The sequence below is a fragment of the Protomyctophum bolini genome (genome assembly GCF_963924005.1).
Source record: "Protomyctophum bolini genome assembly, chromosome: 13".
NCBI lineage: Eukaryota > Metazoa > Chordata > Actinopteri > Myctophiformes > Myctophidae > Protomyctophum > Protomyctophum bolini.
The window spans coordinates 26,549,796-26,563,325 of NC_137874.1; the positions used below are offsets into that span (position 1 = coordinate 26,549,796).

Here is a 13,530-nt window from a genome sequence, read left to right on the forward strand (position 1 = left end):
GAGTTGTAAACGGTTCCTTCCTTTGCGCCGTGACCAGCACTATTGGTGGTGGTCATTCAAGACAGCGGGGTTAATTGTCCCCAATAAGGCGGACAATTCCTATTCTGACAGAGGTCAAACCACAGAGAACACCATTAGACATCTTGAAAATGTGGTTCAAACCACTTCTATGAAACACTGGGATTATTCACCTCATGCTCCGTTGACTCAGCAGGATCCAAATGCTTGCAGAGTCAATCAACTCCAGTAAGCTGAATTTCACTGTGGGCACTTAGGCATTAATTGCCACTGAATTGATTTCTGGCCCTGAGGTTGTGGCTTGCTGAATGGCAAATGTGTTTAATACTGGGTCAGTGTAACAGTGGGTTTTGTAGTGGCTAAAATGAGAGAGGGTTTGGAGAGGGTAAAAGATGCCCCCAGAATAAACATAATGTAGCTAGCAGGTCAATGCCACAGATGTTAACACGGGTGAGTGCAGCTCATTCGTCCTGCCTTCCAGTTCCAGGTCAATTGGCACTCTATAAAAAGCAAATGGGAAAGAGAAAAGAAAAAAATAGGCCAAAAATAGAGCTATGAGAGAGATGCCATTTCACAATCAGTGCTAGTGTGTATCGGTCTATGAGTGGATTAGGTAGGGGGTACTGTAGGCCTCGGCAGGCATTATATTATATTTCTCTAAAGTACCGTAATGGATTTATTTGAATGGAAAATGTGAAACATTCCATATATACTAGATTTAAAAAAAAGTGTAAAGGAAGTGTAAGTCATCTATTCTCTAACAATGCTAGTTTGTTCCACTGTAACCTGATATATTTTGGATGGCCGATTTCCATAAAATAAAGATATAAAATTAAGAAGATTAATGAATTGTGTATTTAAGGGAATTTAGAAAACACAACATTCATTACTGCTAAGTGCTTATATTAATTAACCCAGTGGTTTTCAACCCTTTCATATATTCATATTTATTCGGCATGTGATCCACAGATCAAGATTTGATGAGATTTAGCCTCTCAGACTCAAAACGAAAGAATATTTTGTAATCGTTGGATAAGATTTTGTCCACAATTCCAGGCCGTTGATCAAAATAAAATAAAATCTACATTCTCGAGTACTATATACGAATAACAGTTAAAGTCTAAATATCATTTTATCACAATATGGAAATCATCCTCTCCTCCTTGCTTCCTGAAGTGGCTTAATGAGATGACTAATCACACAGATCCCACAAGACATTCATAAGGAAGAACTCCCTTCACAGATTACCTAAAAGGATATGTGAAAACAAAGATCAAACACATGAAAATGAAAAACTGTTATTAGTCTATAGTACTCAATTATTGTGTAGACTTTTTGTAAATTAAGTAATGCAGAATGCAAATGTTTAACAATAATGTACCTGTAAGGGTCCATTTGGTTTTAATTTACGCTCTCAAGAGTTAAAGATCTAATAAGGGTCCATTTCGTTACCAACTCTACATCATTCAGCTGGGGACCACCTGGAACCCCCTCAAGGACCACTGGTGGTCCCCGGACCACCGGTTGAAAACCACTGAATTAACCAGTTACTTGGACCATTTGAGTGCAATTAATGTCATTTAATTACAATGATCATGGGTACTGCAGGGGGCAGCGTGTCTGAACGGTTTCATTCGAGATGTGAAAATGTCCAGCATGAAGGTGACAGTTGAGCTGGAGTATCGAGTGGTGTGCTGGCCCAGAAGTGGACATAAGAAACGAACAGACAGAGTGTGCGTGGAAGGGGAGGTGAGGAGTGTGACAGAGCCGACACTAAGAGGATCGAGGGCGCTGGGCAGCGCCTCCCACCGCACGATCACATGCCTTTTTACTCCCTTCCTACTCCTTGTTTCTCTCTCTTTATCTATTCCCTTCCTTATGTGTCTCTGTTTCGCAAGGATCCTTCCATCTGAAGGTCAGGCCGGGACAAGGTGACTGAGTGCGCACGCACACACGTGCTCACCTTGTCTCACACACACGCACGCACACACACACACACACACACACACACACACACACACACAATAATGGTATACTACACCACTGGTGCTGCCAACCACGCACTGAGAGGAGTATAGGCCTCAGTCTGGCATGTTTGCATAAGAGCCCTCTCAGGCATCCCTTGGTATTCTGCTTCATGGTCAAATCTAGCTAAAAGTGATAATGCCTCAAAATTCATGGTATGACTGCATTACAATTCTAGTTACAATTTTATACACTCACTAACTGACTCAAATGAGGCCACTGACAGACCTAGACAGATGAGATCACTACGGGTGTTATGTGGGTACACACTACACACACAGTCCATTGCCTGGTACAGCAGGTCTCTTGTCAGCCTCCACAGATCGGCTTTCCTCGTGTCACTCAATTATTCATGTGGTGTGCGTGGCCTGGCTGGAACATTATTCATCAGCTGGATGGATCCAGTTCTCCTGGTACAGATTCTAGATGGCAACCAAAGACATAGCAGCCTTCTCTTTCCACTCCCTCTGTCAAACACTACACCTTGGATTATTTATAATGCCTCCTGGCAGACAGAATGAGCTTGCCTGATAATGACAGACAAACAAGGGGCGCAACAATGTCAGCGATGATGTTGTGCCGTCCAACATGAATGTTGACATCCCATGTCAACATTCATTAGACTCCAAATTAATAAATTGGGCCTGCTTTTTGTGAATACATAGAGATATGTACGGATGTAACCTGCTACGGCCATGTGCATTAAGATCCGAGGTGCTGCAGAGTTGTATTGAACCAGTGGATCTCTAATGAGGTAAACACACTGCGTTTGCATTACAGGAGGAGCTCAAGTGCTGACTTAACACTACGTCCATTTCAATGACCTCTGCTTGCTGAATGTGGTCTATGCAGCTCAAATGCTCCCAAACATAAAAGTCACAAATTTCTACATTCCAGACCAAGTGGGATGGAGAGGGTCAGGCCGAGGGACTCATTTTGGTTACCTGTCCCTTCCTGTTGACTCCGATTATGCCGGCGGTTGCTTCGTGTGGAGCGGTGACGAAGATGGTCTCACCGCTGATCCGGTTCATGTAGATGCAGGTGCCCGTCTCCAGGTCGTACAGGTGGATGTAGCCATATTTGGTGATGAGGAAAACCACATCCTGCTTGGAGCTTATCTAAGAAACAGGGGGAATGTTAAGAGAAATGAAAGCCTTAAAGAGTTAGTGTCGAAGTGTCCTTGAGCAAGACTCTGAAGTCTGAACTCCTACTGGCTCCCGATGAGCAGGTTGGTGCCTTGCATTGTTTCCTCATCCATTCATATGCCATCGGTGTATGAATGGGTGAATCCATGTAAAGCGCTTTGGATAAAAGTACTATATAAATGCATCAATTACCATTTTAAAGTCTATTCTCTATTGTGTTTATATAAATTCACTGAATATGTATTAAATTGGGAAAGTTGTGAAGTTCCTTTACTGGCCTGCATCGTGTAAAGGCCAATTTCCCAATACCGTAGCCACTAAAGTGGCAGTAAAGTGAGTAGGCTCCATAGTCCATACCTGCATGGCTACGGGGAAGTCATTCTGAGCCTCTGGAGGGAAGAATACATCAACTGCTTTCTTTGGAAAAGGTTGGTTGCCAGTCGGAGGGGTGCCCACTTCAATAATGTGCAGCTGTGATGCAGTGTGAACATAACAATGGTTAGATGCTAATACTTAGGGAGGATGTCTCCTCCATTCAATGCAGTGCCAGGTATAATGTGATTGACAACAATCAGTCACCTTTCCTCCAGCCTGGCCTCTGACAGCGAAGCAGAACAGGGTCGACTCTTCTGTGTTCCCCTCCATCTTGAACTGGGCAAAGCTGGCAGCGTGGCCTTCGATGGGCTGGGACACCTTCCGGTCTACAGAGTACAGCTGCATGGCTCCCACCACACGATTTTGCTGAACAATACATACAAAAAAGAAATAAACTATCTATATTACTGTATAAACAACCGAATGGCTAGTCTTTCTGTAGGCTACAGCTAGGGCAATTTGTATGTGTAAATGTTTGTCTACTTCTGTAAACTGACTTCTCTTTACTCTCGTAGTGAATATGAACCAACGCAAACAATTTAGAGAATATTCTGTCTCATAATTAATCCACATTTAGGCAAAAACCTGTGACTCTCCACTTTGATACCAGACTACTTACTATTGGTAGAGACCACTTTAGATCTGGGACACCAGACTACTAATAACTACCTGGTATAGAAGAGAAACGGTAGCAGTGGATCTGTGCTTCCCCAAGAGCCCAAGAGATATGAATAGTAAAAGTAGAACGGGTGTCACCATTTGCCTAATCCACAATTTCATTTGACCTTTTTCACGTTTTTCAGCAGTGATGGCTATATCATTATACATGTGGGCCATGGAGTCTTAATTTGAAAATAAAAACAATAAGTAACTTTATTTGAATAATAATATGTATAATTAACAAATGGGTCATGGCTGCCGTCAGTCGTTGGCATGCATGATTAACATAACAAAATAACAAGAATCACAATCCTGCTTGTAATTTCGATTCAAATCCAATTTCGATTGGATTTATGCGACGCCCATAAAAAGTAAACACGAATCAACTAATAACCTGGGCCGAGATGCCAATGAGCAGGAGCCACTTCTGCTTGGCGTCCGTGCGGTAGTTGATGATCTGGCAGCCTGCCAGGCTAGAGTGGCGGTCAAAGACTTTGACAGGTTGCGAGTCGCCCTCCATGCTCCAGTGGTATACGGCGTTGTCGGTCACAAGTGCCACCGTGTTGAGAGAGATCCATTTCCAGAAGGTCACATCGTCTGTCATGGTGTGAGCCTTCATCTTGCTCTTCATTTCAATGTTGAAGATCTGAAGAGTTTTGGCGGCTGTGGGGGGGTAAGTAAAACAAAAGGAGACCAGGGAGGTACCCGGGCATGGAAGAAGTTGTTATGGCTTCGTTCTGACATCAGTCACCAACATTATAAAGTACGGTGTCCATTATCTAGGTACAAAAACGCACACAGGAAAAGATTGAGAGAAGAATCCACTTAAACACATATGAGTCAAGTTTGATACATTGGTAGTTTAAGGTTCACAGATCTTCAGGGAGGATGCCATGAAGACTGACAGGGATGTGCCAATTCTCATGTTATGGACTTGGTGTTATGTCTGTGAAAGTGACTGATGTGATTGGTTGATACCATCAAATTTCAATAAATGACAGATTAGCCTTCAAGTATCCGTTCTGTCTTATCCCACTGACACCTGGTGCAACGTATACGTTGTTCTACCCTTGATGCCGGCCGCGCTCTCTGTGTCTCATCAGCTATTGCTATACATGTAGCAACATAACTATTTTTTTTTTTAATCATCAGAATTTGAAGGTTTTCAGAAACCTTAGGTCAGGCCCTAGAAGGCGTTCCCAGATTCGGCCTCAGGCATCAATGGGTTAAAGCAGAATCTTAGCTTTTGGCTTCTATCATACACACACTACTATGAACACTGTTAATGAATTTCTGTTGGGCTGCACTGACCCATTGGTTTTTGTATTTTGGGCTGATAATTAATGAATAAAATGTCACTTGAATAAATTAAAAGATTAACATAATTTGTTGGCCATAAATACTGCATACTAGCATCAGGATACTACTAGGATGTGATCTGAAATACCTTTCAGTCTTAGAGAAACTTGTAGCCACTGATTCAATTTGGACATGTATTTCAGTTCAACACACGTCCATAACATAAATGACTAGAGTCGTCGGCTGCAACATGCACAAATTATTTGCAATCTAACTAGTGAGGGCATATAAGGAAAGTACTTTTGTTGAATATCTATGCTGCTTTGGGGCATAGTTTGGTAATGCATTGCACACATACATATATATTACACACACACACATATATATACACACAGTATATATATAACATACATATGTACATGTGTATATGTATATATATATATATATATATATATATATATATATATATAAAACATACATGTGTGTGTGTGTGTGTGTGTGTGTGTGTGTGTGTGTGTGTGTGTGTGTCTGTTTGAGTGAATCCAATGCAGTGATAACTGATAAATGCAATACTTAACAGTTTACCTCTTACTAGAAGCCATTTCTATTAAATGGCAGTCAATTTGTCAGAAACCTTGCATCTCCACATTTAATTTGATTATTTTTCATGAATGAACGCCCAATTTTGAACATCATAAAGTTTCTCGTACCAAATATTGCCAATCCACAAGCTCGATCACATACAAGTAAGTCTGTGATTAGGTCTGTCTGTGGAGTTTCTAAATATTTCACCCATGAAAAGTATTAACAAAGCTTGTGTGTAAATAATAACCACTTTGGATCCAACCCAGGTACTTTTTTCCCCATTTCCTGAGAATTAGCGGTCTTGAACATACAAGGTTTCTGTCCAACAACAACTAAATGGAGTTCATAGAGAGAATGAGCAAAGGAACGGGAAGCAAATGACAAACAACTCACAAAAAGGTCAAATACACAAGGAAGAATAAGACAGTTGATTGCAATTAAGAGAGAGAGAGAGAGAGAGAGAGTGAGAGAGAGATATGGTACTGTAAATTATATGCAATGAAGAAGCTTGAGGAAGGGGCAAGCTTCACAAAATATCACATAAGATTAAGTCTATGGTAGATAGTCTACTATTGATGATATGTATTTTGGGGATTGTCTAGTCGCTATTATAAAGAGATTAAATGGTTAGGAAAAGGTTGACTCACCTGTTGTTTTGTGTTTTTTTATTAGTTTGGGTGAATTTTGTGAGCTAAAGCTTTTATTAAGAAGCAGCATGAGTTACCTTGTTTGTTAGTGAGTCTTTAGAAAAGACAATTACAGAAATATATCAAATCAGAGAGATAAACTCATTTGTGGTGTCCTTCAGAATTTTGCCATGTCACTATCACAACATGATTAGATTAAAATGACGACGAGCAGTGTAGCAAAGGTGACTGTTTGCAGTGGCAGACAAATTTGAAAGAGCAAATCAAGTTGTGTTTTGATTCAGTTCGATTAAGCCATCACAGGAAACTTGTGTTGTGTGTGCGTGCTGCGCGCGAGTGTGTGCTGCGTGTGTACTTTGTGCCCATACCTCAGAGACACAAAACAAAAGACACTACAGTAGGTCACATGATATGGTCACCTGAATAAGAGCATCATACGATTGACTGAACAGGGATGTTATTTTGGTGGTAGTCTAGTGAATACAACGGTGACAATAAAATGGGTGCCACTTAAGTACAGTAGGTTAGCTAGTATCAAGGCCCAGCAAGTCTCCACATGCTATCGTTTCATTCTCTTCACAGAGACGGAGAATCAATTAATTGAAAAGTCACCACCACTGATATTGCATAATCTCCATAAAAACACTGGTGGCATCTCCATGAAAAAGAACTTGACTTTAATGTTTAACCCAGGCAGTATATAATCTGCAGTGATGAATGCTTATCCCTGCTCTCCTGTATGTCACATGTTTCTCAGTGGTAAGCCAAGGCTCTAGAAAAGTGCAGCAGACTATTGCACTATATGTCCTCGACTACAATTCATTCAACAGGTCAAACTGGGTCTTCCTTCCGAAGCCTCAGCAGTTTCCGTTTTCTCCATATACATTTATCACATTCTGATTGGAGTCTGGATCAGTCAGATTTTTCAGATTCCATTCCAATTGGCTATGATTGCTGTTTTAGCAAAGACAAATGCCTCAAATCATTGATGCTGCGTCAGATCTGCAATTTTAATCACACATGATCTTCTAATCTAAACAATCTGTGTAATTAAAACAATGCAGAGCCGAAAGCAATTTCACTTACACCCTAAAGGTCTTGTGAGTCAAGTGGGGGCAGGGCTGATACTTCATATTGTTTGCCTGTAATCACAAATTTGTGGGTGGGCCACAATACCCAATCATACCCAATTTGGAATGACATGTTGAGGCACCTCTATAGACGAATCCAGGAACGGGTCTCATGGTCGCAGCTTAAGTATTTCCTGTAGGTGGACTCGACATAGCTGCGGGGTTTAAACCCTCACCAGGCACATCTCTTCTACTATAGTGAACGGCAGAGTGACTGATGTTAGTCTGCCTCAAACATTACTCTTTGACCTGCTTTTTACTAATACTAACATTACAAAGATGCCCAGAACATCAGGATGAACCTGTGTAGTTTAGTGGAAACATAAAAAATAAAAAAAACGGAATGTCAAAATATCCACCGCTCAAACCAGAGCTATTGAGTAATGGTTGAGACGAAGCAGTGAAAGGTCCTGAAAGATACATAACGTCAGTCTTACCCAATCTTTCTGTTTTATGAACACAAGGCTGCTGTACTTTATACCTCATACTTAAAATGCTTAGTATGAGGTATAAAATACAGCAGCCTTGTGTTAGTGCTCAAGGAGGTATGTGGCTAAATGAAGCTGACGGAGTTGGCGTGCTCATCAAAGTCGAATGTGATCATTTTGGTCTGAGTATATGAATTTAACAAATATAAAAAATAACAGGATTAAACTTCCACAAAGCCGGAGTACTTAAATTTCAACTCACCGTCTGCATACACATAAGAAAGCAGTAAAGGTAAAAAAAGAACATACAAACGACAAAACAGAGAAAAACAGAAAACAAACACATAAAACAGTCAAAACAATCATGGCTGCTGGACAGAAATTATCAAAATATATAATGTCTTTGTGGAAAACAAATTGGCCAATAAAATAAATGTTACTTTATAAAAGAAAACTAAACAGCAATGCTTAGTATGAGCCTAAAATACAGCAGTCTTGTGTTCATAAAACTGAAAGATTGGGTATTGGGTAACACTGACGTTATATATCTTTCAGGACCTTTCACTGCTTCGTCTCAACCATTACTCTATGGCTCTGGTCTCAGCCACCGCAGTGGATATTTTGACATTCAGTTTTTTTGTTTTTTTTTATGTTGCCACTACTGTTGGAGCAGCCATAAACTACACAGGTTCATCCCGATGTTCTGGGCATCTTTGTAATGTTAGTGTTAGTAAAAAGTAGGTCAAAGAGTAACGTTTGAGGCAGACTAACATCAGTCACTCTGCCGTTCACTATAGTAGAAGAGGTGCGCTTGGTGAGGGTTTAAACCCTGCAGCTACGTCCGCCTACAGGAAATACGTAAGCTGCGACCATGAGACCCGTTCCTGGATTAGTCTATAGAGCGTCGCAGTCCCGCCCCCTTTCATGACGACGCCAGGCCCAGGAAATATTTCCCAATGCATTTTTCCCATAGACATTTCAAAAAGTATTTATTTAAAGACCTTTTAAGCGTCGTACGAAGCCAACTCGAGTCGTGACAAATCATGACAACAAACACAATATTTTGGACCAAACAAATAATTACAAAGAAGAAAAACAACAACAAAGTGTTGTAACCTGCCGTTATTTTCTACTTTCTAATTCTTTGTTTGGCCCAAAACACTGTTTATTGTCATGATTTGTCACGACAAGAGTTGGCTTTGTCCACGACGTAAACGACTTTAAAAAAAATACTTTTTGAAAAGTCTATGAGGAAAATGAACAGGGATTTCTTTTCCGGGTCTCTCGAGGGGGCGGGACTGCTACGCTCTATTAGACCACACATCCAAACTCGCTTTATCTTCTGCCCATAGGGGCCGCCCGGCCGCCACATATACCAACAGTTATTCCCCCCAGCAGCTTCCTAGGTCCTGATGGCAGTCAATGACTGAAACAGCCCTGGGTAGGCAACCCAGCCTGGTGGAGATCTGCGCTCCGAGAAGTACCATTTTCTAATTTATACTGATGTCCACCAGGTGATGCTCACATGGCATGGCTGAGAGTTCTCGCTTACACACACAGCTCTAATTAGATCTGCTGACCCCAAACGATCAAGAGACTTTAGCTTCAACTACCCCATCAATTCATAGCTATTCAAATATTCTGACACTACAGACTAATTTGAACTCTTCAAAGGACATTAGGACTATTCATAATCTCTTCACTGCAGCCCATCTTCTCTTGGAATTACTTCGAATATGAGGATGTCAGTGTACAGCTTGTACACACATTGGGCCCAATTTAAACGATCTATTTTGCATGGTCCAAAATGGACGCTAAATATGTATGGGGTTTATCCACGGCAAGCTTGCTGGTTAAATGCCATTATCTGAGTGCAAAGGTCAGTGCATGACTAAGTCTAAGGGGTGGTATTAAGCCTCTGAATAAGTTATGGGTGTGTTGGGCATTACATTAATTAAAATCAGTGATTCAGCTCCCATTAACTTTAAGCAGGTGCGCCTTAGTCATATAGAGCATTGATAGTTTAACGACGGATTTAGCAAGTTGGAGGAGATGCAAACTATTTTCTGCTGAGGAAAAGTGCAATCGACCATCTATGGGAACAGCATTAATAATGTAATAATGTGTCAAGAGACGTGGGAGAAACAAAAGCTCTCTGCTCAGTGAAACATCACATGGAGGAGAGGTGGACAAACGCAGTGGCCATAGTACTGCTGTCAGAATCATCGTAGCCTGTGATATGATATCACATATCAACTGAACTCAATATTCACATTTTTTTAAACTGCATATTAAAACACGACAGACACAGTGTGCCCTCAGAACCCTATTTTGATATTGAGGATGACCATACTTCACTACAGCAATAGAGAAAGAATGCCATGAGGCTAGGCTATGGATTCTTCTTCTTCTATGACGAGAGGTATTTTAATACATAATATCTGCAATAAAATGCAGGCAGGCTTACTGAAATAAATGCTTGTCTTTTTCTGTCCCTTGTCATCTTTGGAGATGCTTAACATCGTCAACCTTAATTTTATTTATTATTAATCAAATCTTTCTCTTTTTGCTTTACAAACGTGTTATTTGTGGCAGGTTACCATACAATTTACACTCCCAGGGCCTGGATTTCAGCGAGGGATTGCAAGAATTGGCATATTTTTTATTTATCCCCGTAAATACAATACTTACAATGCGTGACATTTCCACACACATGTACAGCGATGCTAATAATATAATCCGAGTGTCTGCCCTCTCTAGAGGCACCCATGCCTTTGTGTAATTATACTTCGTCCTACGCCAGTATCATGCACAAATCTTGCAATGCACTGCTCTATGGCGACGTGTTGTGAGCTTGTAGATTACTTTTTACGGCACGGCACAACACCGTATGTAGAAATCAATCTTAAACGTTATCATCTGAAGAGAATGCAGTTAGTTGAAAAACATCAGACCAACATACTGACGCAAAGGTCTATACTTTTCTTTGCCCTTCTCCAAATCTCTGTTCCATCTCTATTATCCATCCCCCTTTCATAGCTTTGGTCTGCCTTTTGTCACATAGCTTTTTAGTTCCTATTCCTATATCTCGGTTTCTGTAAAGTTGTGCAAATGTGCGAATTATATTTTTCATATTCATTATTATTATTATTAATGAACTTTGCATCTTTGTCCCTTGTGTATTCTAACTTTCCAAGGCCAGCAGTGCATATAACATATACTGTAGTAGGAGACATACTGTAGGCACAGAAATGCATACAGTAGACTACATACAGTACATAACCTTTACCTACCTAATTCCACTTATCTTTAAAATCAATACTAAAACTGTAGCCTAGTACAGTTACAGCTAGTAGTTTGTCCATAAATCATAATCCAAGTCCAAACCCAAACAGTATATAACCTTAGTACTGAATGGTGGAAACTTTTATTTCATAAATAAAAAATAACTAGCTAAGACAACCCACATAGTGTGCATGTAACAAAGACACCTTAATCATTTCGAGGTGGTACGTTGCAGGAGGATTTCTTGATAGAAAAAAAAAGAAAATCTTGTGTATCAAATTAAGATGAGATCCCACATTTTCACCATTACAAACAGGCACTAAAATCAATTGTACAACTAACAGAGATGATGTAATGCCAGCAATGAAGCTAGAAGGCTGTGAAAGCTAAATCCTGTTTAGGTAGGCCTAAAAAATATATATTCTAGACAAACTGTGAAACTAAAAAGGACACATGGACAAAATGTAGTTAAAATGTAAATTTAGATTTTAAACAGATAATCTGTGTGAGGCTGTGAGCAGGCTTACTTAAATAAAATATTGCCAAAACTATGCTGGAAAATATTTTTGTATGCCATTAGTGCTCAATGTGGCTAAATGAAGCTGACGGAGTTGGCGTGCTCATCAAAGTCGAATGTGATCATTTTGGTCTGAGTATATGAATTTAACAAATATAAATAATAACAGGATTAAACTTCCACAAAGGAGTACTTAAATTTTAACTCACCGTCTGCATACACATAAGAAAGCAGTAAAGGTAAAAAAGAACATACAAACGACAAAACAGAGAAAAACAAAAAACAAACACATAAAACAGTCAAAACAATCATGGCTGCTGGACAGAAATTATCAAAAATATATCATGTCTATGTGTGGAAAACAAATTGGCCAATAAAATAAATGTTACTTTATAAAAGAAAACTAAACAGCAGTATGGATGTAACAGACTAAACAGACGTTTTAAATATGTACTTCAAACTGTATAATAATGGATCATGCTGGTAAAGCTGCGTGAACATTTCAAGACTTAAAGATAAAATCCTCTTCAAAGTTAGTCAATATACAACATTGTAACTATGTGATGTGTCATATCTCCCAGTCAGTGTGGGGATGACTTGCTGTACCTTTAAGTGCGATGACCTTGCTGGCCGGGTTCATAATGGCGCTGTCGGCGGAGATGGGTCTGCGGATGGGCGTGTTGGGGTCGGCCATGTCGATGATCACCACCTGGGACTGCTCGCCCACCTTCTCCCTGATGCAGATGAACTTGTCCGACTCCATGGTCAGGGTGCTGAAGCCTATGTTCGCCGGGTTGATCCCCAGGTTCTGGAGCTGATGAAGCAGATAAAGGGAAGGTCAATAGTGCCGATTAGTATCCAGGTTTATCATTTAACATTTAACATGTCTTATCAAATCTCATGTTTGGCAAAGGAGGGTATAATAGCTCACCACGAGATATCTCGTGATTGGTTTTAGTTCGTATAAGGGAAAAAGCAGTGGTTCCACAAAATAAGCCCATTCATTTCCCCCCCCATACAGATTTCTGAAAATATTGTAATTATTTATTTTAAGCCTGGAACCAAGCCATCCAGGCTCCTGGTGATTCATGACCATAAAACATTTGATTCTGTGAATTAATCTATTTTGGGCGGGAACCCCTTTTGGTGTTAGCATTACGTTATGCTTTAGCTATTGAAAAATAGCAGATCTACAAGCTCATAGCGCACCACCGAGAGGCGCGCTACGAGCTTGTAGGTCTGTTATTTTTGAAATATCGACGAAAGACTGACATAGAAACATAGCTTTTTCAGAAAACTGTCATTTTCAAACAGACATTTTTAGAATCTGATCTCAGGTCAGAATGGGTTAAAAGAAAAGAAAACGCAAAACAAAGGGTAGGCCGCTATTTTATTATAGTATATCGTATAAGTATT

General features: G+C 40.1%; 1 protein-coding gene across 1 annotated transcript in view; it reads right to left on the bottom strand.

The window, feature by feature from the left end:
- Positions 1-13,530, bottom strand: part of cltca (clathrin, heavy chain a (Hc)) — a 45,310-nt gene that overhangs the window by 17,318 nt on the left and 14,462 nt on the right. Inside the window, exons 2-6 of the mRNA XM_080780299.1 lie at positions 12,721-12,928; positions 4,618-4,886; positions 3,768-3,929; positions 3,546-3,659; positions 2,988-3,161 (exon numbers count right to left, since the gene is read on the bottom strand). Coding sequence (XP_080636425.1) covers positions 2,988-3,161; positions 3,546-3,659; positions 3,768-3,929; positions 4,618-4,886; positions 12,721-12,928 — 927 coding nt within the window. The remainder of the gene's footprint in view (positions 1-2,987; positions 3,162-3,545; positions 3,660-3,767; positions 3,930-4,617; positions 4,887-12,720; positions 12,929-13,530) is intronic.